General features: G+C 45.5%; 1 protein-coding gene across 5 annotated transcripts; it reads right to left on the reverse strand.

Annotated features, from left to right (window-relative positions):
- Positions 1-320: 320 nt before the first annotated feature.
- DDI2 (DNA damage inducible 1 homolog 2) lies at positions 321-26,339 on the reverse strand. Of its 5 annotated transcripts, XM_035567929.2 has the most exons (10): positions 26,138-26,339; positions 21,411-21,540; positions 20,128-20,358; positions 17,638-17,764; positions 15,410-15,537; positions 14,657-14,785; positions 13,758-13,861; positions 13,152-13,341; positions 8,547-8,609; positions 321-6,745 (listed from the first exon to the last, which is right to left on the reverse strand). In XM_035567929.2, exons 1-9 carry the CDS (start codon positions 26,273-26,275, stop codon positions 8,593-8,595), a joined length of 1,194 nt encoding a protein of 397 aa, XP_035423822.1. In that variant the 5' UTR covers positions 26,276-26,339; the 3' UTR covers positions 321-6,745; positions 8,547-8,592. The 5 variants fall into 5 exon arrangements, with proteins under 5 accessions (XP_035423822.1, XP_035423817.1, XP_035423819.1 ...); XM_035567926.2 differs by lacking the exons at positions 321-6,745; positions 8,547-8,609 and adding an exon at positions 10,644-12,937 and having other exon boundaries at positions 26,138-26,337; XM_035567928.2 differs by lacking the exons at positions 321-6,745; positions 8,547-8,609 and adding an exon at positions 10,700-10,823 and having other exon boundaries at positions 26,138-26,337.
- Positions 26,340-26,662: the final 323 nt, after the last annotated feature.

Raw genomic sequence — 26,662 nt, forward strand, 5'->3', positions numbered from 1 at the left:
CTACATTTTATATTATATATTAATATAATATTATATATTGTATATCATACCCTACATTTTATATTATACCCTTCTACTTTCAAGCCATGCCTGAAGGAATCGACAACCTATTTCTGTAGAAGGGGAATATTTGAATTTCTCATGCCTGCTCTCAGCCTCTGCCAACTGCAACCATTTTAACCATCGATTTCTACTCATTATAGTTCAAATGGCAACATTTATGTTAAGGAAATCCTATTGACTTTAGGGAAAATGGCCTGAGAATGATTTCAGTGCAGGGATGGTGATTTCAGAAATACAGACAGACCAATCAAGCAACATTATGATAAAGTGTTTATTCATTTTTTTAAATATCAAATTTTTACACATCAATTTTGTTGATAAACAGTCCCCCAATATTAAAAAACAAAAATCAAAAAAGAATCAAGTGTGTATTACTTTGGGCAGAACCACATCCCATTTTCTGATGATACAACCACACTTCCCTTCAGTCTGCAAGGACAACTGCAGTATGTTCAGCCCAGAAGAGTAAATGACACAAATGCAACCAGCTTTAGGATTCCTGAGTATTGATTCCCTCAAGTTCCTTAAGTGAGTTTGTAAAACTCTTAAGCTAAAAAGCATCAGTCAAAGAGAAACCCAAACCGCTACACATTTGGATCACAGACTAAGCTACGTCTACACAGTGCAGGAAGAAATCTCTTGAACGCTTCATAAGGGAATGATATACACAAAACCAACCCAATTTCCCAAGCTGACCTCCGAGAGAGGCAGGCAAAAAGCCTCTTGGTTTCTCCTCTTTGAATTCACATTAGAGTTCTGAGGAGCTGCGTGGCAAGAAGTCCAAGTCTGGTGAAGAAACCTCTAGGATATGTTCCTCCTTTTGCTGATAAATGGCATAGTGTTTTAAGGAAAACTTACCATCTGGAAGTTAAGCATCCAACAAGTACACTTAAATATTGCTACTTTGGAGGAAAGGAGACAGCAAGAAAGAGGGAGAGACAAGGACAGAAAGAAAGGAACATATCTAGGAGGTACAAGGTTAACAGTCCTTGAGACCAAGTGTCTACATAGAAAGTTAAACATAATTAGCAACAAGGCAGAGATTGTCACAGTAATACAGCACAGTGCAGCTCTGCTCAGCGGCCCGTAAACATGCCTGTCACCAGGAAATATTTCCTCCTCGTGTCAGACAGATCTGTGCCCAGAGACTTTCAGATGTTATTTCACTGAACATCACTAAACTTACCTAGAGCCTCATTTACAGAAATAGGCATTCAGCAAGAAGCCCAATAAATTCCTTCAGTATCTTTAAGGAAAGGAATACCTCCCAGAAACCAAATGGCAAGGTACATGACCACAGTGGCTTTGGGAAATACCCAGAAACAAACCCTACAGACCCGGTAGGGTCCCCACAGGCACTGGCATCTTAATGAAGCAGCTTGAATGTTGCTTTATTCTCTACAGATAAGACTTTTCATAGTGAAATCATTTTGCTAAGCTGATGTGACAGTTAATATATTGGAGCACTGATGAATGAGGAGGTCAAGAGAAGGGTGTGAAGAGCCTTACTTTAGCCCAGAATACATTTACTTAGCTCCTTTGGAAACTTAAACAGCTTTTGGCATTACCTTTTTCCCCCACTCTAGCCGAAAAACTTCAGCAGTCTTCCATCCCCGTTTAAATACAAATATTCCCACTTTGTTGGCCAGGTAAGCAGAGAGACCAGCTAAGAGATTGCTAAAGGCTGAGCAAAGGGTATGTGCATAAAGCAGAGAGGACACATACACATTAAAACAGAAGACAACTTTTAGACAGCATTCGCTAACTACTACATTTTATTTAACCTTAAATACTCACCACTGCCCAGATTTTCTCTAACATGAATCTTGCTCCTGAAAAGCCAAAATTATTCTCTAATTTAGCAGCACATAACCATTCACTCAAAGCAAGGCTCTGTGAAATGAAGAGATTTAGATCACCAGGCTTGGACCAACTTGGTATAAAATAATTTTACAAGTATTAATCAACTGGGGGGTCAGGCTTTGTTTCTAGCAGTTCAGAGAAAGTTACCCAGGAAATTCTAGCAATATCGATAAATGCTTCTTTACAGCTTTGGCAGAAGGGCAGATTTCAAAAACTATATTTGACAGAGAATAAAACTGAGCATTGAAGCAAGTTGGCTGATGCTCTAAAGCTTTTATAGCATAAATTCTGTATATGCAATCTAAGTAAACGTGGCCATAAAACTAGAGCCTTTAACCAGTTTGGTGCAAAGCAGCAGTACTTTCTCTAGCTATTAGCAATTGCTTCTAAAAACATAAAAGTGTAAATATGAAAAGGGTATAACATTGAATGGCTAACATCTGATGCTTCAAAGAAGCTGGCAGTAAATGAACCTGCAGGCTAAGGGTGCAAATTCAGCTCTCACGCATCCAGGGGGGCCAACCACCCGCAGCTGGTGTCTTCGGTGCACTGACCATGTGTACCAGAGATGGGCTTGCTCCAAGGACCACCTCACTGAGACCCATGGTGCGAATTGGGAGCAGAAACAGGCTGTTTAGACTGAGGATGCTCTGGATCTGAGAGCTGGGAGCTTCATTCATGTTGCTGCTTTTGATAGTGAACCATACGGGAATGGGACTAATATTGTTATCTTATTTCCTAAAGCTTCTAGAGAGACATCTGATGACAACATCTGTACTCCTGTAGCAGTCCAAGCATTACCCTTTACAGATCTGGCTTTCACTGATTTGGGATGCTCATTGCAAGGAAAGTATCAAAAAGCTTCAGCACAGGTAAACTCTTACCACCTGCGTGGTAAAGATCATAAAGCTGTAGCCTTGCCTCAGGAACTTATTTTGAACAGAGCCTGAAGTGAATTACTTGATATTACTCAGGCAAGGGGGTCCCAAACAGCCAAACGCTGCTTCCAACACATGCACAGTGACTACTGCTGCCACCACAAGTAGTGGGAAATAAGCTAAATGTGTCTGGGAGCCCCAGGCCTAGCTCCAGAACTTGAGCAAAAGCTCCATTCAACAGAGGAATGCCTTAAAGCTCTTTAGAATATAAAGGATCTCTTGGCTACCCAAGCATCTAAGAAAAATCTGACAACCACCACTTACTGACATGAGAAACTCCTGCAAGTTCGCAGATGAAACCAAATTTGTGTTGTGTGTAAAAGCTATCCTGCGTGAAAAAAGCCTAACATACACACAGGCAAACCTGCTAAGCAACAGGGAAAACAAAACACCAGGGACAGGCCTGAGACAATTATAACAAATGAAAGCCATGAACAAAACGTATTTCCAGCCACTGCTGATCCATCACTTCAGGTTTAGCTCAAAGCAGAAAGTTAAAGATGAACACTTTACACAAAATCCACTTCAGAGATTTGCAAGTGGGATTAAGGAAAAGTTCCTACTTAAAATTTGGTATCATATTTAACCATGCTTTCCTTTCCCTTCCCCAGCCCCAACAGTATTTTGGGGCTTTGCAGAAAACCAAAAAGTAGTTCATTTGGAGGAAAAAAAAAAAAAAAAAAAAAAAAAAGGCATCTGGAAAGAGCTTCCTGCAACACAGCCTCAGTGAGTCCTAATCAGACAGGCTACTACTCACCAAGGACTTCCCGGAAGGCCACGATGGTTATAATGCAGAAGCTAGGTCAAGTGCATTTGTTTCATAAACCCTATTCAGGAGCCCTCACTCTTTAAGAGGTATTAAATTAGTACCCCATCAGCTGCTACAGACTTTCTGCAGTTTGCATTTCCACAGCTGAGAGGCTGATGATCCCCCAAACATCAAGATGAATTAGTGCAAAGCAGATTTCTTCATTCTTCTGATCACACCCCCATGCAGTGCATAGAGAATCCATCTTCCACGGGTAGAGGGGGATTAAGAGCCATAACACACGGTTGATTTCTTAAGCAGTTTCATCATTAACATTCTGCCTGCAGCAGTTGAGCTTGTTCTTTTGTAGGGGGGGAACATGGTGTGGGCAAGGCTAGGAAAAAAAAAAAGTAAAATACTCCTTCCCCCCCCACCTACAATTAATACCAGCATATCCTCAAATAAGTTAGTACATCTCTTAGTTTTGGTAGCACCAAATTCTATCCCTTCCCTTATTCTCCCTATCCCTTATCCCCACATTGTAAACTTAAACACACTGGCCCAAAAGCATAAAAGGGTTTGGCAAAAGCAGGCATCAGCTTTCCCTGTGCACACATGAAAACATGCTTCCAAAACCACCCCACACCCTCCCACTCCTTCTGCGAAGTTTTACACATCTGTGGGCACCTACATAGCCTTTAGTAGCTGCCATAAATGTTTCATCAGCATCACATACATTTGGTTATAAAGCACAGGAGAGAGAAAACTGATAAAACCCACAAAGTACATTTAGAAAAGCGCTGTTTTGCGCCTGCACCATCCCAAACTCAGTGTGCACCTCATGTCCTGTAACACCACGTGCTGTGCCTCGCCACTGGCTGCACACACACACACGTTCAACTTATTTCACAATCTGCTTTGCGCTGGACAGGGTGGCGATCTTAATGGCTTCTGCTTTTTTATTCATAACATTGGAGCTTATTCTAAAATTTTACATTTAAATAAAAACATTAATTTTAATCCAGTATGCATAATTAAAAGCTATCTTGTCCACACAATGCTAGGACGTTTTCTTTCTTTTAAAAGGCCAAATCTAACAAGTGAAACAGAAGAGACAAGTTACTTTGGCTGCAAAGAATTAAAAAATCTGGCTCAACATTCTGCTTGTACATTGTGATGTGTAATTTAGATACGTCCTTTAAAGGAAGAGACACCCCAGGCAGCTACCTCCTCCGTAGTTACGTAGGAACAACAATACTCTTGGCGAGCAAAATGAGAAGAGCAAGATCTGCATTTCCATCCGCTTGTTCCAAAGCCTCGAGAGCTTCTCGCATGGTAAAGCCAGCACCAAGGATTCGATCAACATCAGCCATGGGGAAAGCAGGTGGTGGAGAAGCAGCCAAGGGAAATTCAGTATAGCCAGCAAGTGGGCTCAGCAGCGGTTCCTCACACCCACCCAATGACCACGGACCTTCAGGAGAAGAACTGCTGCTTCTCCCAGGTGCTCCTGTGAATGGTGCCCGAATATCTTGAGGTGCATCTTCATCCAAAGCAGTTTGAGAGGAAATAGATGTGTTTTGTTCCAAGGCTGGACTAGTTGGACTCTGATTCCATTCTGCCAAAACTTCAGCCTGCTCAGAGCTCTGTTGCTGGTCAGATGTCGCTGCAGAAGTCACTAAAATCAAATCACTCTTACCTGAAAACTCCTGAATCTCTAAAGCACCTTCTCCAATAGCTGACTCCATGTGACTGATAGACCCAAGGTTGTTTTCTGTGCCAGAATCACAAGGCTGGTTCCCCTCTGCTTTTCTACCTTCAGACCTCCCCTTAAAGGAGGAACAACTCCGTTCCTGGCCATTTAGATGTGAGCCTTTTTGCTTATCTTCAGAAAACCCCTTCTGCTGTGCTTGCTCTTTGTGAACCATTTCCAGCTGAGAGACTTCAGATGCAAGGAGTTTACATTCTCCTTTACGACTGATAATCAAGAGTCTGTGAAGCTCTTTCAAGGCTGTTGCTAGAGAGAAACATGGCTCTTCTACAGGTCTTCCTGGATCTGTGTCCGGCTGGTGGATGCTGGGGGGGGAAGAACTGATTTCAGGTGTTTCATTGGACAACTCATTATACTTTGCAGGAATTTCACTGGTGCTTTTGGACTGTGACACATCAGGGGTGGAAACCGGATCACTCAAGGAGGTTGCAGACTTCAACGACTCCACCTCCATAGAGGAGGCATCTGAGTTCAGGTCAGATACACTTCCGTTCTCAGGCTGCTGCTTCTGCTTGCTCGCTGAGCTGTGCACTTCAGCTACTGACCGCTCAACTACATCTACTTCCATATGCATACAGCTACAGGAGGCTGACATTTGGATACTCCTTTTCATGCAGGGAAGATCTGCTTTCTCTAGTCCATCTCCTCTCGTTTCTGCAGGAGGATTTTCTGGCTGGCTGGCTGTATGGCCCTCTTCTTCCACAACAGGTTTCTCAGCCCCACCAACCTTGCAAGGAACCTCTGGGTCAGTTGTGTCAATTTGTTTCTCCAGCTGTTCAGGCTTCTCTGATTCTTTGCAGGTCTGATGGTCTATGGCAAGCTCATTCTTCTTCTTCTGTTCCTCCTGTTCTGAAGACAAAGATACATCTTCAATTTGCCCGTGCTTAGCAGTGTTAGTCAAACTATTTTCTTTTGTCACTTCCAAAGGAGGTTCCTGACCACAGCCTTGTTCTTTAGCGTTACATTCCATTAGACTGTCAGCAACAAATGTTTCTTTGAGTGTTTTCTGTGAAGGGCAAGCTGGACTGCAACAAGTTACCTCACCTGTCTGGAGAGAAGGCTTGTTATCTGCCAAGGAAGAGTTTTTGGAAAGATGCTGTAATAAGAGAGGATGTTCTTTTTCTGGGGTTATCTGGCATTCAGTTGAAGACTCAAAAGACTTGACGGCTCTAGGATTAACGGGCTCTGCGAGGCTAGATTTGGATGAGCAAATTGAAGCAGGGGCAGAGACAGAACGATCAAGTAATTGATTTGTGGGATTACAGATCTTAGAACTTTGTCCTGAAGACTGGACTGGATTTTGAAACCCATCAGAAGCTGGTAATGAGGGCATTTCCAGTGAGGTAGTTTCTTTGTCACTATTCTCTATACATAAGACAGAAAGAAAGAAGTAGTTAGAACACAGGAGAACCATGCTTTTCAAATATCTATACCTTCTGAATAGAAGCTAAGACAACAGTTTGCATATCAGCTTGGAAATTACTCACCAGAGCACCGCTCCATTCATATCATCAGCTATTGCAAGAAGTTGTTACAAACTGTCCTGAGTGCTCCAAGAATAACCAAGTGCAAATCCAGCAACTACATTCCAGCTGCAGACACTTCATTACTGACAGTGAAAGACAAGAAGCCAGTTCTAGGGTGCTCAAAGAGCTCACAATTAGAGGACATTTACATTTCAAAGTGAGCAGATATATCTGCAGTCACTGAGATGATGATGAAATCCCAGCATCCCCTTTAAAGGGGCATTTTTCAAAGGAGAGCGAGATCCAAACTCCTCTTTGTGATACAGAAAGCAGGCTTCAATGGGATACACGTACACAGTAGTTAGAGGGGTGCTTCCCAGATGGCTTGCTCAAGCTGAAAAGAACTTTAGGTTTTCTTTTAGCCATAAGTTTCTCCTTAATCAAGAGCATAAACCAAAGAACCCCATTACTTTCTCATCTGGTTATCAGTGCAGCTGCAGTAACAGCAGCAAAGTAAACTTCTAGCCATACAGAGCAGTTATCTTTATTTTTTTTCCCTTCAGCATGTTAAGGCACGTAACATTTAGAAAACAAGATACCCAGAGTTCAGCCAACATCCTCCACATGATTTGTCAGCTTGAATTGAAATTGTGGATATAAAATTACTTGTCAGTTATTCATTCTTTTTCAACATAATGTTGTTTGCTGTCAAGCAGGAAGGGAACTAGCTGCCAATTGGTTTCTCTAAGAGCAGGCTATGTTGAAGCAATTTTGATATAAGAGAGACAGGCAGCCTCCTAGGCTTTAATTACAGAACCCCTGAAGACTGAGGAGTCCACAGGCTCCTAAAGTCAAAAGACAGCTATTTATCACAAAATTCAAATGTTAGTGCTAATGCAAGATTTTAAAAGTATTACATATTAGCACAACCAACACGCTTGCTTTCATTTCAGACCAGATAATTATGCAGGCCAGATCTAATGCAAACACTGGAATTACTGACTCCTAACAAAAATGGTCAATTTCAATTTGTTAATCTGCACATGTAGCCATTACATGTTGAACTGCATCTATGTTAAAACTGTTAGAGTCCACTATCAGCAAGTATTTCCCTACCCTTTAAAATCTTTCAAAAATACTTGTGTCAGAGATAAGCCCAAATAACCAGTGACTCCGGGGAGTTGTGACGTAACTGTTGCATTAACGAGTAGACTGTTTCAGGAAAACAGTACACATACAACAGCACAATGGCATTTCAGCTCACCAGATCCACTTCAATTTAATATTAGGACAGAGTTTTCAGCAGGGACTCACGCCGGTTTGTTTTGTGTAAAGGACTCCTCTGAACTGTCAAGGAGTTCGTTCATTCTGTTGAGGATGACCACTTGACAGAAGCTCAGGTTGAAGAAACAGAAGTGTTTTACATAAGCACCAAGCATCACTTGGAGCGCACAGGAAGGAAAGTCAGAGTTGTAAGGCTCTCCTTCACATGAACAGGAGGGTCCAACTTTCCTAGTACAGGCAACACACAGGTTTGCTGCCTTTGGCCAAGCGAAGCGGAATGTTCTTCCACACTCTTAAATGGAGGAGTTGGTAATTTCACATCATGTGGGTTTCTCCCCAGTATACTTTAAGGACAGTCCTGCTGCAGGTAGTGTGAATGTAGTAGTAAAAGCTTATAAACTGATGGCTATAAATACCTGGTCTGTGGCCCACTCCAGCTGCAGTAAACACACACTACATGCATCAAGGCTTCTGACGTTCTGTTTGGATTAGGAAACAAACACACCAAACTTGCGTTAGCATTCAAAGCACACAACATGCATGGTTACAGTCCTGCGACATTGCAGTTCCCCTCCCAACTGTCCACAAAGACAGCACATGAGCAGCAGGAGCTCCTCAGGTTCGCTAACTTCCAAAAGGAGTTCTGCCTGGGTAATTCATTACGTCGAGTCAAAAATAACTCCGCTGAAAACCAGTTGAAGGGCTGTTCTGTACTGCCTACACTGCACAGCGGTCTGTGGGTGATACTACACACTTGATAAAATATATGCAGCACAAGGCAGATGTCTAGCACTGTACCAGATTGTTCTCCGTACAGCCGCATTCAGGAGTCACTTTTAGTGATATGAGGTTTGAGATGGCACAATTCTCAGACTGCTCCCAGTGGCAATTGCCTTGTGATGGATCATGCCATCACAGGCAAGAGAAGATAAGCAAACACTGGCTTGCTGCAAATGGGAAGCATAAAGATCCTAGGGCAGAAATCCCAAAAGGGAATGCTCCCTGAGGCACTGAAGAACAAAGCAAAGAACAGACAGCCAGAAGTCAAACCAGCTCAACTGCTTCCTCCTCCACATGGAGAATGGATAAAGTACAGATCTCTATTGGTAGCACCACACGCTGGGTCTAGGTATCAGGCTAGATTAAATAAGTGAACTTATCTCGCTAATGGTCTAATTTTGCTAATATATCAGCTCACATTCTGTCGTTAAATCACCAACATGACCTTTGCTGTAAGAGTGCCTGTTCTTCCATTAAGGTCCTACTCTGTCCTGCATCAGATACCCAAACAGCTATTCAGATTGTGCTCCATGGCTTCCCAAAAGCTTCCGAGCTCAGAGGTCTTAATTATACACAACTGTTTAACCTCAAGTCTCCCTCTTTTTACAGATATCCAAGTGGACTAGGGAGGGCTGACTAACCACGCTCACACGTACAGCCAGGATTTGCCTCCTTTTCTGTGTCACAGAAGAAGACTGCCTTTTTCACCTCAGGTACCCATTTCTTTTATTCTCTGTTAGATAAAAAGGTGCACTAAATACTGCGATACCACACCTCTGATCAATACACTTCGTGCATCTGCTCCTTTATTTTATACCAGAGCAATCTTTCCTATTGGTCATACACCTGGTCTTAATGCAGTTACAACTTGGCTATGCTACAGTACTAAAAATCCAAAATTATCCTGCAGATTTTCAGACTGCTCATCTTTCATAAGGGTGGCAAAGAGGCTCGTGACACAGAATACACATTCAAACAGAAGGGATTTTTTTCTGTTTCTATGTGGTAGCATTATGTTCATGCTCTCTGCTTCCAAGCTAATCCTTTGGAGAGAAAGCAGAACTGATTACAGACCCAGTGAGTCAAAAATCAGGGTCTGATCAGTCAAACATCAGGGAGTTGTAGTCATTTAGACAGCAGAAGTACCTGGTATTATGCCAAGCACTCCTCAGCACCATCTCTCTGAGACTTGCTGTCATCCTTCTCCCAGGGTATCTACAGGAGCTGAATCCTAACCCCATCAAGGATATTGATCCAGCTAGCGCCAGGAACAAACTCTTCTCCACGAAGTGCACCATCAGGGATAAATTCCTCTCTGTATTAGGAAAAGCCTGAGTTGCATATATGGAGGCAAGGCCTTTCTTATAGCCAGGTTGTCTGGATGAAAAGCTGCACACGGGATAAGCTACTTCAGTATGCTTCCTCCTACGACAATTGTAGTTTTGCTGTCAGTTTTGTAAATCCTCCATAACCACCAGGTTGTTACCAGGGGTGGTGATAGCGGGGAGGACACTGCATATTGGCAGAAAAGAATGAGCTCTCAAGACAATAAATGAAGCATTCATGGAGAATCTAGTAGATCACAGTCAAACATGTAAAACATACCATGACCTCACTACCATCTCAGTTGCCTTTCCACAGGTGTTGAAACACCAGCAAGTCAGCTGACAGAAAACACGAGGCTCACAAAAGTAGGCTTCCAGGGATAAATAAAACTCAAGAATAACCCAGGTGCATTCAAAATGAGAACTTTAATAGTCTACAGATGTACAGTGATTTCTGTTGTACTACTCAAGCTGTTACGAAAGATTACAGGCCTTGTGGGAAGCTGGGTTTCCTTGGTGCTACATTATGCTCTCTCTCTCTCTTCCTCTCCAGTTTACTGTTCTTTCACTTGTTTTTTCTGGTACCAGCTAGCAGCAGTTAATTGTTTTAGAAAAGAGCAAGAGGGTGTAAGTTAATAGTCTGATATCTCAGAATACAGCTAATAAGATGCCTGCAAGTCAGAGACTTGTAACAGGTCCAAGGCTTGCAGAGAGTCAATCTAAGCAAGACCTACCTTAATGTTGTGCATTAGTGTTCTACAAGTATTAAGTGAACATATAAAATGGATTTCCTATTCTCATAAATCTTTTACATTCCTCTACGGCTCAGTATCAATGGAAAATGGCAGATTGCTGACTAGCTTGAACAAAGCCTCATGGTCTTTAGAACAGTATTGGTATATAAGCAGCTGCAAGTCATCTTAGACACTTTTCATTTTAAAGCACTTGCCTAAAATGCTTTAATTATAAAGACTCACATATTTCAGGCCAAGAGGTTTGTTTTTTATTTGACCTCTCTTTCAGCAGAGAACTAAGTCCAGCCGACTATGTCTGCAAAGACTCACCTGAAATGGGGGGAGACTGCAAAAAACAACCTTGTCTTCATCAAGCTCAGAATTTTAACAGGAGAAGAACACATTTACATCTCTACATTTTCTCTTCCAGGTTATGTGAAGAGACATGAGCCCAAGCCACCAAGTCTGACATTTAGGTATGTCAAAACCTGATGGAGCAAGGTCAAATCCTTGTTTTTACCCTTTACTTGCGGCAACTTAAGTTAATGAGCATTCTAATTTGTTTTAAAAAGTCAAACATGCAAACCATTTCTTGACAATAAACTAAAGACTGGCCTTCCTCTGGAGGTTTTATATCTGTGAAAACTTCCAGGCATAGAAGAATATTGTTCAGTGGGACTGTTAAGTACAGTCCTGTGCTCCCCTTGGTTATTTGCAGAAAAGACACTGCTTACACTTTGGACAACCAAGCAGCAATTGGGAAGTGTTAAAGAAAAAAAACACAGTGCATTATAATATATTCATATATATATATATTAAAAAATGTTATCAGACTTCAATTCTAATTAGAAGCATGCTATAATTAAAAAAAAAATAGCAATAAAACCACAGAAGAAATCAACTTTATCAGCTTAAATGTGTTCTGCACACATACAGAAAGCAGAATCTTAGTGCAATGCTTTCAAAGGAAAAAGTTAAAGTAAACTCAAACATCTTCCCACCTGCATTAAAAAGAAAAAAAAAAGCTATCCTTAACAGTTTTGGAAAAGTCCTAAGAAATACACTTTCTGAGCTGCTTATGGCTTCTCATAATAGTCAGCATAAAGAAATGAAGCTCTCCTTTATTCGAAAGCATATGCTGAAGTTAAGGGAGGAGTTAAATGGAAAACCCGAGTTTCAGACAGTTCGGCTTATAGCTCAGCTTTTAACTATTTTGGCATCTCCATTTAGCTAAAATTTGCAGTTACCAATATCTTCCAGAGCCCAGACCATCTTCATTTGTGCAGCTTACAGATTCCAGAGTGACAGGGAACAAAACTAGGAGAGGAGGGGAAAATTCTCTTTGCAGACTATCTTTAAGGCTGATATACATTAGGATGTGAATTCAGCTGCTGCCTTTGACATTCAGAGCAACAGTAATCTTTAGTAAGAAAAACAGTTTACCTTCCAAGGGCACAAGCACCATTCTAAGGCAAAAATGCTGAAATAGCACTGTTTCTAAAAATTGTCATGAACTTACTTTGTCTTGAAAAAGAAACATGTGGGAATAAGCTACAAGTAAAGGCTTATTGCTTAGTTATAGCTCCTCAGCAGAGGGGCAGCAACCAGGCACAGATGTACTTTGACACTGCACATAAAAGACCCAAATAGTTGCTGAGGCTGGTATTCCTCCTTTCCAAAGATTTGTACTTACTGCTACAGCTCCTCTACTTTTATATGCGGTAGCTATTAAGAACAGGATTTGCAGAGGTCACCACAAGTGACCCTATGTGAGGCTGCTAAAACACAACGTAACTGAGTCATGCCCCTGACTAGGCACATCAATTTGAACCAGGTGAACGGGTGCCAGAGACAATCACTTATCTCCACACCTTCGAAGACCAAGATATCAGAGCTGGTAGAAAGTTGCAAGGAGAGCACAAATTGAACAGCAATCACCCCCAAATGCCTTCATGTGGACAGATTTTGCTGTACAGAAAGGAAAAGATAGGTGTAATTAGAAGCCACAAGCAAGAACAAAGCCCCCTTCTCTCTACCTTTTACTCACTGATATTGTATTAGATTACATCTCCTAGGAACTGAGAAAAGGGAGAAGGGGCCTTTCAGTGACTGCCAACAGACATCCTGATACACAGCAAGAAAACTATGCAGATTCTTATTTCAGCTGAGCTCGTTATGGTACCTGCTTCCTCTACGGACTTCTGTATTGCTTCTGCTAATTCCTGGTCCGCAATCTCCTCCGGCCGCACGTCTTCCCGCCCGGCCCCATAAGCCAGCCTGGCACACTCTGGGAGCTCACCCTCCGGGAGGAAAGTGGTCTGAGAACCAGTCGTGCCGATCACTAGCACATTCTTCTTGAGATCAATTGAACACTGTGAAAGAGCATCGAGACATCAGGGGCCTGCATAAGAGTAAGTCAGTTCCCGGAGAAAAAGGAGAAACAAGGTTAAACAATCCATTTCAATGGGAACAGCTCATAGCACCTAAGCAAAGTGGGTCAAGAGCATCAGCTATAAGCAAAGGACCCTACAGGACTTGCTTTGCAATAAATCATTCAGTTGGAAAGCTCTGAGCATTTTTGATCAGAGCAAAAAACTTTGGAGCAGCCAGACACCCTATACATCCATCCATGATGTCTCTAGCATACATACTTCTTTTGTAACTGGCTGAAAAATAATCTATTTTCTCTCCCCAGAAAATCCTAACACATTCACAGGCATGGCATTTATGTTGTGCTTAGCACTTCACTTGGAAGAGCCAGTAACTGTTTCAAAACAAGTGTTGATACCTGATGCCTCTTAAGCATATCCAGTCCTAGGAGCATGTCCATGGGCTGCTCTTCAAGGATTGAGAAGGAACACGCCAGGAAATCCCCTTCAATTTGAACCTGAGCTGAAACACAATGGAGAAAAGTTACCACCTTGCATACTACAGTGCAACAAATTACCTTCTGCTCTTCCATCCCCTAGGAAAGGCTTGTGCAAACCTGCTGGGTAAAACTGAAGCTAGAGCTCTGACATACGGCTTTGGTCACGAGAAGTCCGGCCATGTGCAGGCCCCGGGGACTATTGGGTCTATATTGGTCTGAGGTAGTTAATTGTTTTCAAAGCTGATCTGCTCTAGAGCCTTAACTACGGCTCACCTAAGCCTCCAAGCTAGACTGCTAGAGGAGCAGTGTACAGCTCATTAGAGCACAAGTCTAAGAAGCAAGAACAGTAAAGAGGATCATTTTTTTCAGGCAATAAGGACAATCACCACTCATCCAGAAAACCTGCACACAAACACAGCCAGCCTTCTCCTCCTGGAGGAGTATGAAGCACTCCACCATACTGGAGCCCTTCCTGAGCAACTCACACAGGCCAACAGCCACACCCCAAACAGGAGACACCCTGCTCCTTCACATCAACCCTGCTTTTGCACCCAGAGTGAACGGTTCCTCTACATCTGCAGGAGCGGAAGACTCTCTCACCTAAAAGAGAGGTAATTCCATTACAAAAGCATTAAGTGAGACAGAAGCCAGATTACTGTGCCCAAGTCAAATGAATGTACTGCAGATGCACTTTTATTTTACTTCATGGGAGTTTCTAACAAATACAGCATTAAATCAGGTGCTCTTTGGTACCAAGATTGCAGGGAATACAGTCAAACTGCTGCTAAAGCTATCCTAAGAAGAATGCCAGTACTTACCTAAGTGCACTCTGCCAATTATTTTCTGCGTGCCTACACCTTTAGCAATGCCAGCCCACCGCCGATCTACCAGCCTCATTATGTTGCACCTTTCAGCACAAGCTTGACTCATGATGGTCATCTGGGCACCTACCAGCAACACAATTCATGTTAATTCTTGACAGGGCATTGCAAAATAAAAGAAACTCCTGAAAGGGCTTAAGATCTTATACTCAGCAGCAGGGAAACCACACTGCTTGCATAAGTCACCTGCATTATGGCATAAATAAAAAGCTTTTTATGACACATGCTGCTTTCAATTTACTGTGTCTACACACACAGATCAGCATGGACAGTAAAGTATGTACTACGGTAGAACTGGAACAGCCCCAACTACTTTCCCTTTAAAGCTGTGGATGGGAAGTACAGCGTTAAGGCAGACAAAGTTTCCCTATCCGTAAACTGAGATAAGATACACATGTGGCAGTGACCTTTTTGGCATCGCAGCCATCAGACACCAGAAATTCTCACAGGAGCCTTGATCTGGAGTGTTCAAGCACTCATTTGTACCGCTTCACAAACCGTCTCCACAATTTGCTCTGCTTGCCTTAGAGCCCAGACTGTTTTCAAATTTTAATTAGGTGCTTTAAAATCTTGTAATACAGTTCTTTATTACGGAAACGGAATACTCTGGGCAAAAATTCTGGAGTGTGTACTCTCTCCTTCAGCGAGGGAAAGAGATTCTGGGGAAAGATGACAATAGCAGCAATTCACCTGAGTCAACAAAGGCTTTCACTGGATGTCCGTTGACTTTACAGTTAATATAAAGCATCACCACCTGGCCGAAACTCTCAGGGGCCTCTTCCATCGCTATCGTCATATTTTCTTCAATGTTTTGTTGCCTGAATTTAATGGAGAAAAGAGAAAAATCAGATCTTCCATCAGCAAAACCGTATAAACATCCCTCCAATTTACAAATGTAATCCCACCTGCTGCAGTTTGCATCAGCTACAAACAGCATTTTTAAACCACAACAAAGACTGCTTCATTAGCTAAACATAGCCTTCTTAGCAGAGGGATTGCTAGTAATGCTCTTGGCTTAATCCAGAGATATCAAATCGCTTCCCCCACAGCCAGGAGGGCTGCTCCCTCCAGCACCTTGTGTAGCTCACACGACAGCATTGGAGATGCCTGCACCTGACAACCTTGTGTTGGCAACAAAAACCTGTCACCACAGAGTTAACCTGGAGAACTTGTAAGTAAAAAAACTGCATATTTATTAGTCACTCTAAAGAGGCAAACACTGAGGGCATATGATGAAGATGTTGCCAGTAGCTACAACACCGGAATCCCACACAGCAGCTGAACATTAAAATCCTCCAACGTTTCCCTGGTATCTTGCCTCTTCGAGGCATAGGAAGGAGAGGAGATAAGTGAAACTGCAGCGAGAACACCACTGTGAGCACAAGCCCTCGCTGCAAATTCAAGCTTACAGAAAAAACACTTATCAAAAAGCTCATCATGGCCCCTACGGTAATCTTCACAGCGATGGGTATCTGCAGTGACTGCATCTGAAATAGCCTTATCTGTGAAAGGAAAAGGGCTTCCAACTTTGACGCCACTTCACTTCTCCTCCTCAGCAGGAGGACTGGAAAAGCAAACTCCTCTCTCATCCATTTTCTTTAGCCTTTCCACAATAGGATGGGTAGATGCAGTTTCTTGGTGGAGCAAGGAAAGAGCTAACAGCGACCTGGCTCAGCTGGGAGCACCCTGCTACCCTGCCCTGGATTCATATACCTGTGAAACAAAGAGCTGCACATTGTACTGTCCTTTGCTACTCAAATCAGTTATGTAGTGATCTGAAGCTTCTGTTTTCTCCGTGCTTGATGCTATGTCCACCTAAGATACACTTGAAGGACAGAGATTTGTCTCAGAAAAGTGTGATGCTTGCAGGAGCTCCCGATCAATCTCAGGCAGAGGATACCTGATTAAGCAAGGAGTTCAACTAACCGGAGAAACTAAATGGGCTGTGAAATCTGGGGACTGCTAGATGTCCGAACTGTTACCTAACAGCTGTACAACCTCGGGCACATCACCTTTATCTGTCCCAATTCTCCCTCATCTATGGAGCAAGAAAAGCGTTCCTGTGCCTGCAAGCAATGTTTTATCTATAAATTTATGCAATTTATGCATTACATTTTTCTGCATCGCTATGCTAAGCCTTTATCCGGTACCAACACTTTGTCAGTTACAACGCAAGAATGACTTATCGCAAATTAATTCTGGATATGATCAACTATGAGCCTGCATCAGAAAGACATTTCTTTACTGGGGACAAAACCATCAGCCATGTTCCAACTCAAGGATTTATCACCCAGTTTAAGCAATCAAGCCTCAGCCCAATGCAAGTACGTTTGGAAGACAGAAACGGAGCAAAGGCTGATGAGCAGAACATATTTCTATGGAAGATCTCTTCTGACAGCAGTGAAATACAGAGTCTGGAATTAGCCAGAAATACAAAACAATTAGCAGTGAGCGAAACCAAATCTCGAAGGCATCTGGGAAGTGACACCCCATTCTGTGCAGGGACCTCTGCTCAGACACTGGCACAGGCTCTGTTCTCAGGTTCAAGACATGCCCTGAACAGCACCTCTCAAGGATTCGGCTCAGCGCTTTTCACAAGCACTCTTTACTGGTTTCACAGTGGCCCAGCCTTGAGACATCATGCACATGGACAGCGGTGCTGCCACCATTGTCTGTGCTCAACTGGATACCTCTAAAGGACGGGATGCACCCGTGCGTCCCAATTCCCAACCTTCCCACTTGCAAAGGTGGCTCAGAGTGCTACCCTGCGAGCAGATTTCTGTCTTAAGGCAGGATCTGCTCTCTAAACACACTCCTTGTGTCCTCCAAGGAAAAAGCACCAGGTTGGAAGGAAGCACCCTGTGGAAAAAAAGTGCCACAAAGACCTCCAAAGCATGCAGGTGCCTTTGATTTGCTACCTTATGTCTTCTTCTATCTTGGCCTGTGCCTCAAGGTCGAAAGGATCAGCTGAATAGAGTCGGATCCTCTCCTGCTCCCGCCGGGCTCGGTCCTGCTGTTGCTCCAGCAACACCCTGGTGAATTTCTCTGCAGTAACAAGGAGAGACAGAAATGCTTTTTACTGGAAACTACTCTTTACAAATCAAGTTCTGGCACAGCAAGCACCTCTTTTTGTGCCAGCACGCACTCAGGGATAGAATCAGCAGCACAAGCACAACAAGCCTCATCTGGAGGCAGTGTGGATGGACCTCAAAAGGATTGGTGGCAAACTTGGGAATCTGCTGAGATGAAAAACAACTTGACAGAGCTACTTCTCCTACCCAAACACATCAAGACACAGTCAAACTCAACTTCCCTCTGTATACACTTTTGTACGAAAGAAAAATGGAGGAAAAAAACCTCCTAAGACAACAATACTTAAAATTGAGAGCTGCCATTAAAATGGCAATTCATTGTTCTATTGCAGCAAGAGTTGCCTACAAAATACTCCAAAAAATCTGGAAAAAACAGCAGCTAAATTACACCTGGAACAGAAATCAGGAATAGAAAACCTGCACTCAAGCTTCTCATTTGAATTGTGTATGTGTATTTTGAAAAAACTTCAGACAGAGACAGGCGTGAGATTGCAATAAGATGGCCCACCTACAAGAATAGCTTGCAAAATCTATCACATTTTACACTCAGCAGTCCCCTGAAAAATAGTTGTCTGTAGATTCAGCAAAAAGCAACCCAAAATTCTAAGGCATAAAAAAAATAACAAAACTTACTTTAAACCCAAGCAACACAGGCTAAGACACAGACATTATAATCCCTAAAGCTGAATGCCTATTGCTGTAATCAGGAGATGCTATGAGGGACACTTGCTTCAGGTAGTTTAGCTGCACGTTTTTTCAGTTCCCCATATATATATATAACAGCCTCTGGCTATTTTTTACTGTTTGGATCCGATCGCATACATTCCCAAACAGACCTGGCAATAAATTAAGTTCTGTAAACACAGAAGGCCATGGTTTTGCTTCAAGAAATGCAGTTCCCATACAGAAGCTCTGTGGCTCAACGATAGCTACGTGTTCAGGAAAGCACTGGGCATTTGTGTGTGTTTGTTTTGTTTTTAATTAGGCTTCTGTATAGCAGGTGCCCTCTAACATGCCTGCGATGCATCCAGCACAGTCACACGGCACGTATCTGTGCATGTATTTGGACATCAGTCAGAGCTGAACTGGACCCGTGCCCAAACACTGATAGCAGCATTACAAAGTGATGAGAGTATAACCAGATCAAACCACTTCCTTCTGACATCCCACTGCAGCGCTTTGGGACTAAAAGTGCACACCTGAATCAAAGCTTATGTGCATACCAGACAGAACAGATCGGCTGATTAGCCAGTTCTGGGTGCCTGGCTTAGCCCCTTGTGTCCTGTGCCAGCAGCAGCACATTCCTCTCAAGGTGATGGGAAGAACTACTCTTCTGCACTACAGACACAATGCTCAAAAGAGGCGGGAAAAAGCTTGAGAGCACAACAGACGTCTATTTAACTACAAGAGTATGAGCTGACGTCAGAATTTAAAAATGCAATAGGCCAACAACATCCATGTGAGTTCCCTTCCAGTGTTCTTTGAGAGAGAAATCACTAGGATGTAACCTCGAAAGGGAAAAAGTCTCCTGCTAGATGGTACTTCGTTCATTTCCTGAAGCTCAACAGGATTTATTTCCTAACAAGGTGCTTGCAGAGGTTTAGAAGCACGTCTTTTAATGCCCCAAACACCACTCTTCATAATAAAAGAGGACTAGAGTTCAAAGCTTCCATCAGATGAAGAATGAGAAACCAAGGTCAGCTACTCATCTGCAGAGAAAATGAGGGACACCATGCTAGGATTCAACTGTGCCATGTGAAGTGCCCAAAATACATGAGCACTTTCAAGATTAAGAGGAACGTAAACATTTATGACTCTGTCTGTTGGAAAAGGTCCCTAAAGACACCATTTACTTGTTCTTTTTCTGCTCTCTCTGATGTCCACTTCTATAGCAGCTAATCACTACGGGGGGAGATGGTCTTACGGTGTACTGCTCCCAGCTGAGGTCTTAGTGGGCTCTGGGGCGCAGCAAATGCAACACCATTACTGGAAACTGAATTCAGAGAGTCTTAGCGTAACAATCAGGAGCTGAGCCACTTGTGTTCATAGAAGCTCAACATATCCACACACCTGATATTTCAAAGTAGGGGACAGAAACTATTCAAAAAGCCAGGCACGAGAAATATGCCCACCTTGCTAGAAATAGTCTTGTTAGAAAAAGAGGAACTTCAGTACTCCCAGCTGGCACCTTTTATCAGCAGCATCAATAAGCTGGCAGTGAGCACCCCAGCTAGTTAAAAACCTGTGGCTGCCTTTTATTAGAGCTGAGCTCAAACAGACTCAAAACCACCTCACGCAGATAAAAACCCAACTTACCGAGGTCTCCACTGAGCAGTGCCTCCGCCAGGGGTGGATTGCGCTCCTTCAGCAGGGATAGCTCGTGGGGATTTGCAAGCAGCATCTCCCGTAGCAATGCGGGATTTTCCAAACCCTGAGGGAACGAAGATGCATCGGGAGGCGACGGACGCAGACGCTGTGCTGGTGGCTGACGCTGCTGCGTGGATGTCCCGGGAACCGCAATGCTGCTGAAGTCTATCCTCGGCAGACCTTGCAGGAAAAGAGGTCAAATGCGTCAGCGCTTCCTATTTACAGTTCTGCTCCAAAAACAAAGTGGAAAAACTGTGGAAAGATGAGTCGGTCTTCATGCTACAATATTAGACCAGATTCTTTGAACAGCAATTCGTGTCAGAAGCACTGCCACATCCCCAGGTTACTGGGTTAGGAATGCTGGCATGTATTTATGTAACTGCTCTATTCTTCTACCTCGTACGTTTTTTATCCCTAGAATTGCACTATTTGAATCACAGACTAGTTATTTCCAGCTTCACAAATGTGAATGCCACACAGAGGGTTCACAAGGCTAAACCTGAGGTCTCTAAGGCACTTCTGAATCTCTCAGATTAAAAAAAAAAAAAGGTAGAGAAAAAAAGAGCAACATTTCTGCAGAGCTGCATTGCAGGTACCAACCCTCCCATTAAGGCAGGAGGACGAGAACCTCAACCAATGCTTCCAAGCCCTTCTCAGCCAGCAATCCTTCTTTTCTGGTGATGCTTTTAAGATGTGGATTTGCTAGGAATCACTGCAGAAGGCAGGAAAGAGACAGGACCAGGTCTCCACTCACATTATTTGAGGAGCCTCTTGCACGTGTGCATGACTGCATAACTTGGTTTGTTAAGATGCAGCTTCTCTGGGTATTTGTCACAATTCAGAGTACACATCTCAAGAGCCCCTTAATGTGTCTGAGCCACACCGAGCGCATGTTTATTACACCACTACACAGAACGGGAAGGGAACAGGCAGTCGTATGAAAATTCACATACCTTTACACAAACTGCTGTTCTGAATTCTCTTTGTTTTTCCATCCTTTCCCGCTTTCTTTTCACTTGCTTAGAATAAAAATAATTAAATAACAAGCCCTTTAGCTAATTTTGAAAGTCCCCCACCTCAGTTGTAGCCACCCTCCCTTCCTAAGCAGTTTGTCTAGAGAGGTGTTAAAGGAGATGAATGAGATGGAGTTGGCGTTTGACAAATATTGAGGTGTTTGATAAATATCAAGATCTTCAGATGCTCAGAGGAAAAGTTAACACAACCCTTCTCACCTGGGAAACGGATTGAAGGCCGTGGCTCTACGGTCTCTTTCTGTCGCAAAATTACCACATCCCCGTCTTTCAAGCCATAGGAGGCCAAAGATCTGTTGTTGTCAGTTAGAGGCCTCTCCGCATAGACTATCTGTTCACGGAGAGAATGTAAGGAAAAACAACTTGCATGACAAAACAGATCAGAATCTTGCCTTTAATTTATTTGTATTTTAGGAAAACGTTCCAGCAGCTCCTCTGGGCCCACCTCAAGCTTCAGAACAGAAGGTGTGCAATTCTCACCACAGGCACAGACAAGCCCTGCCAAAGCACCTCGGCCTCAGGCACAGAAAGACCTCAACAAGTGGTTGGACAAGTACCCAGAGTTGGTCTTACCGAAACCCAACAACCATTTCTCAAAACCCAGCATCTCGGAGAAGGACTCGTTTCTCTTAATTAGAGGCCAAAGTCTTTAAAGGAAAGAATGCCTTGCGTCAGACCTGTTTACCACACGTTTCCAAACTCAAATCTCTATTACCCAAGTCATGGCTGCTTTCTGTAGTGATATCTGCCCCCAGGTCAGCACCTCTTGACCAAGGCCTTAACTGTGCAGGCAGCATCCATCAGGAGGGACACTGGACCAGATTGTCTACCAATCAGCGATCTCTACCTTTACCCACAACATGGTTCCCAAAATAACTAGTTTTACAGGGAGCTCAGTGATTAGCTCAGTGATTTCTGCTTTACTTCAGTGATGTAACTCCATCCAGACACAAAGGTTCAGCACCCAAACATACCAGTCCTGAATCCGCAGTCAGTCTGTGGCAAGGAATTAATTTATTTTGGCTATAAAACACAGTCACATAATTTCCTATTATCATAATATAACTTAACAAGAGGTCCACAGATTAAATATAAAAACATATTGAGATAAAAAAATGAATATTCACCATGGAAACATTTCTATTAACATTAGATTCTGCGATACCTACAGATGTCCTAAATTACTCCCGTGCTCCCCTTGAAATTTCAACAGGCAGTAACTGCAGATGAATACCATCAGAGGAGTTACCAACTTCACCAAGCACAGGAACCAGGATGTTCTGCTTCCACAAAACTGTTGTCATTTAGTTAAAACACAACCCATAAAAATAAAGATGTGCTTTAGAGGAACGAAAGTTCCTGCTGAAGACGTGTCTCTGGCATCCCAGAAACAGTATCTGTTCGGCATTAAGGTTTCTGTGCCTTCATCAAAGCACAATGAGACGAGGCAGATCAGCTCGACAGTCTCCTACCCCTGGCAGAAGTCCAAAGCAAGAAGTGCTGGAGAACTCAGCCTAACCCTGTTGGGCGTACGATCCAATTTCACGTTTGCCACGTAATTTAGCAAGACCTTCTCCCTGGTCTGGAAAAGGCTGGTTCAGGAACAACAGGTCTGCCACAGGTCGGGACTGGCAAAGCCGCGTGGGAGACGCTTTCACAGTACTCGCCTGGACGGGCTGCAACGCTACCTGATGCTATCGCAAGCAGCAGAAGCACGCTGAAGATCCAAAAAGACAATTAGTACGCGTCTTCCTCGAAGTGTGGAAGACGCTACAGACTTTGGCTGCTTTACTTCATCGGCTCAGAAGTATTACACAGAATCCTAACTCCTGCACCCTGGTTGCAGAGATCCATCGTCAGAGGTGGTATCAAAGTAAGAAAGACAGAGGAAGTAAAAATAATAGCCACGTATGACGTAGCAATCAGAACCATCAGAATTTGAAAAATACACACAATTAGAAACAAAGATGATATTTCTATCTTCTCATTCACTACACACTTCACAACATCCATGGCATTGCACTCGACTGGCTTGTGGGTCCCTTTCAAAGCAAACATGGATCCATTTGCAAGCTATATTAAGGCATTCAGTCACTGCTCTGGTGGTTTGCAAGACATTGCCAGCATTATTAAGGTTAGCTTGTGATGGGAGGAGTCCCAGCGCATCCTCTCACATTACCACGCACACCCTGCCCAACCTGATTCGGTAATGCTGCTGTGCGCAGAGAAAGCAAGCTTGTAATAAATCCCAGCTGCACGCGCAAATCTTAAATGACAGTTTCTCTGTGCAGACGGCCTGGAAGACACGAGCTAATCAGTTTAAGTGAGGTTTTACCTCTGTCATCTTGCTTCATGGGCTGGATTTATGAGCGTTCAGCCTTCACACCTCAGACAATGAATTATGTGCCCAGCACTCGCTCCATATCCATTAGCAGCACAGCTTAATATGTTTTTGACCCTTTCCACTTTGCTGTTAAAATAAACTGATTTAATTTTGCTGTACTTCAGATTACCTGCTTTGCAGCACATTTCAGACAGCAAGCTTGTAAGCTGGCCAAGGCACCAGACACGAGCCCTTCCGGAGGTAGCCTGGGTAGGGAGCAGGCACCAACATCACGCACTGGCCGGATTCTACACAGTGGTGTTGGGTAGAACGTCTCTGTGGAGCAAGCAACCCCACTCAAGTAATCAGCTGTCATTAAAACAAAGTCCGTACAGCAAAAACATCGCTCTTTTAAACAAGAGACCCACAAAGACTATAAATCCTACCCAACATATATATGGTCCCCCAGGTTTATGCAGGAGAGCTACACCCACCTCACCTCCTCTCAGCCTCTGCTGTCAGGACACCCTGACGGCCCCGGCCATCCACTTCAATTCCTCTGTGCCTCCTCTCACCTGCCCCACATCTCAAGTCTGCAGGTCGGGATGGCTGAGGACTTCTACGAGGCTGACAGCAAAGCAACCACTGTGGGGGACTCAGTGCGCCACCATGCCTCGGACCACTGGCTAGACACCCCCAGCAACCATAAATCAAACCCAACACAGAACCCCCGTCCAGTTTTTAATTGTTTTTTGGCTCCGAGCCATCTATAGCTTGGAATATGTGATTCCTGGAGAAACACTCTCTATAAATCCTGAACAAGACCCAGGGTTGAGCGCTGTGATCCCGGCCGTCACAGCCTGCTCCGTGCCGTGCCTCGGGATGTGTCCCCCAGCCCGGCGGCCTCGGCTGGAACTGCGTGGCAGCGGCAGCCGAGGTCAGGGGACACACAGTGCGTAAAGAGAAGGAAACAAAGGAAATAACGCCACTGCCAGAAGAATGCCGACAGCCTTCCTCTCCTTCTCCAGAAAAGGCACCTCCACGTCACGAAAAGGAAACCACAGCGAGCTGAATTATTTCCCTTCTGCTCTCCCTGCTGCACCTCCCCTTATCAGCAGGGCCCACCGGCCACCGTGCCCGCTATCTCCCGGCACCCTCCGATCCGCTGTGACGCCAGCCAAGTGCTTCAGCGCTCACCTCCACCCCAGAATTCATTTTGTGGGAGATCAGAGAATGGGACTTGGTTAACCCTCTGTGGTTTGCTCCACCCTGCATGGTCCTTACATCTCCCCTTTGTGCCGGGAAGCCAACGTGACACCCGCAAAGCGATGCGCACCGTGGGTAAGGAAGAGCCGCAGCAAGACCCACGCTGTTACCTGCTTGTGGGAGATGGTTTGGGCACACAAAATCTTTCTGTACAACAAACTACTTCACCCATAACTTGTAGTTTCACAACTTTTTTCCTACTGAAGGTCCAAAGAACACTAAACAAACACTGGGCAGAAAGAGTAGATAAAGGAACAATAAACATATGCTTCAAAAACGTTAGGAAAGGAAACACGATTGATAATGCACACGCAGAGGACAGGTGCACAGAAGGAGAGCAAAGGTGCTACCAAAAAGCACAGGGTTGGTCCGTGTTACCTGCAGTCCGTGTAATCGGAAATCTGCAGCGATTTAATCACAGCGGAGCAAAGGCTCAAAGGAAAAACTGCCGGCAAAAGTAAGCGCAGAAGCACGGGAAGGACGCGACCCCTCGTTGTCCCAAAACAGAGAAAGAGCCGGCAGGTCACCGTGACGCAAGAGAGCTCCAAAACCAAGGAGTTCGTGCCCCACGTGCCTTGAGATGGTCGGGCAACCGAGCACAAGCACTCGCAGAGCCCCGTGGGCAGAGCCTGGCCCTGTCACCGCCGCAGGAGCCACCGGGGACTCCGGCACCGTGCCGGCGGGCGCAGCACGCACCGGGAGCCGGCCGGCACGGCGGCAGGAGCCTCTCTGCCCGCAGCGGTCGCTCTCCTTCCAGCCACCACAGCCCAAAGCTTCCCCCCGGTACGAAAACCCACACGGCCCCGATTCTCTGCCCCATCCCTTGCAGCCGGCCCCGCACCGGCGCTGCCCCTCCGCGTTCTCCCAGCAGCGTCCCCGGGGCTGCCCGGCACAAACCGCCGCTGCCTGCAGCCGGGCCCGGCCAGCGGGGGCTCCGCTCGGCGCTGCCCGCACCGCACCGCCTCGGAACCGGGGGGGCCCCAGGGGGGCCGGGAACGGGGGGGGGGGCGGGGGGGGGCGGGTTCTTGCGGGGCCACCGCCGCGGCGGGACCGGAGAGATCCTCCGGGGGACGAAAGCTCCGAGGGACGCCCGGGGGGGGGGGAGCGGAGCCCGGGCACCTGCCCCAGCCCGGCACGGGCGGAAACCCCGGGACAACGGGGCCGGGGGGGGGGGGGGCAGAGCCCGGCCGGGCGGCGGCTCCGGGGCCGCCGGGTCGCGAAGCGGGGCCCGCCCCCCCGCCCCCGGGACACATCCGCGGCCGGGCCGGGCCCGGCGCCCCCCTGCCCGGTACCCCCCGCCGCCCGCCCCCCGGGGCCTCCCGCGCGGCCGGGCCCTGACCTGGCTCTCCGCCGCCGGGATGCCGGACTCGAGCTCGCAGAGCGCGCGGAAGTTCTGCAGCTCGAAGTCGGCGTCCACCTGCAGCGAGAAGGTCAGCTCGCTGCGGTCGCGGCGCAGGCAGAACACGGTGAGCAGCATGGCCGCCCCCCGCCGCCCGCCGCCGCCGCCAAGCGCCGCCGCCCGCCGCCGAGCGCCGCCGTCGCAAAGCGCCGCCCGCCGCCAGCCCCGCCCCGAGCCATCAGCGGGAGGCGGGGCCGAGGGGGGGTCGGGGAGGCCCCGAGCCCAGCCCGGGGCTGGGGGCGGGGGGCCCGGACCCGGTACCCCCCCACGGGTGCCTCTGCGTGTCCCCGGCTCTTTGCTGCGCCCCCCGCGGTGCCTCGAAGCGCTCGCACTTCTCCTCCAGGCCAGGCCAGGCAGCAGCCGGCACCCCCAGCAGCAGCAGCCCCCCCCCGGGTCCGTCCCTCCCTGCCCCAGCGCCCAAACCCCCCCCAGAAGTCGTCCCAGAGCCCAAACACCCCCAGCAGT

This window comes from Cygnus atratus, chromosome 21 (assembly GCF_013377495.2).
Source record: "Cygnus atratus isolate AKBS03 ecotype Queensland, Australia chromosome 21, CAtr_DNAZoo_HiC_assembly, whole genome shotgun sequence".
NCBI classification, from domain to species: Eukaryota; Metazoa; Chordata; class Aves; order Anseriformes; family Anatidae; genus Cygnus; species Cygnus atratus.

Coding starts and splice junctions, on each gene's coding strand:
- DDI2 (XM_035567924.2), bottom strand. CDS start 6,713: ATGCCCTCATTACCAGCTTCTGATGGGTTTCAAAATCCAGTCCAGTCT.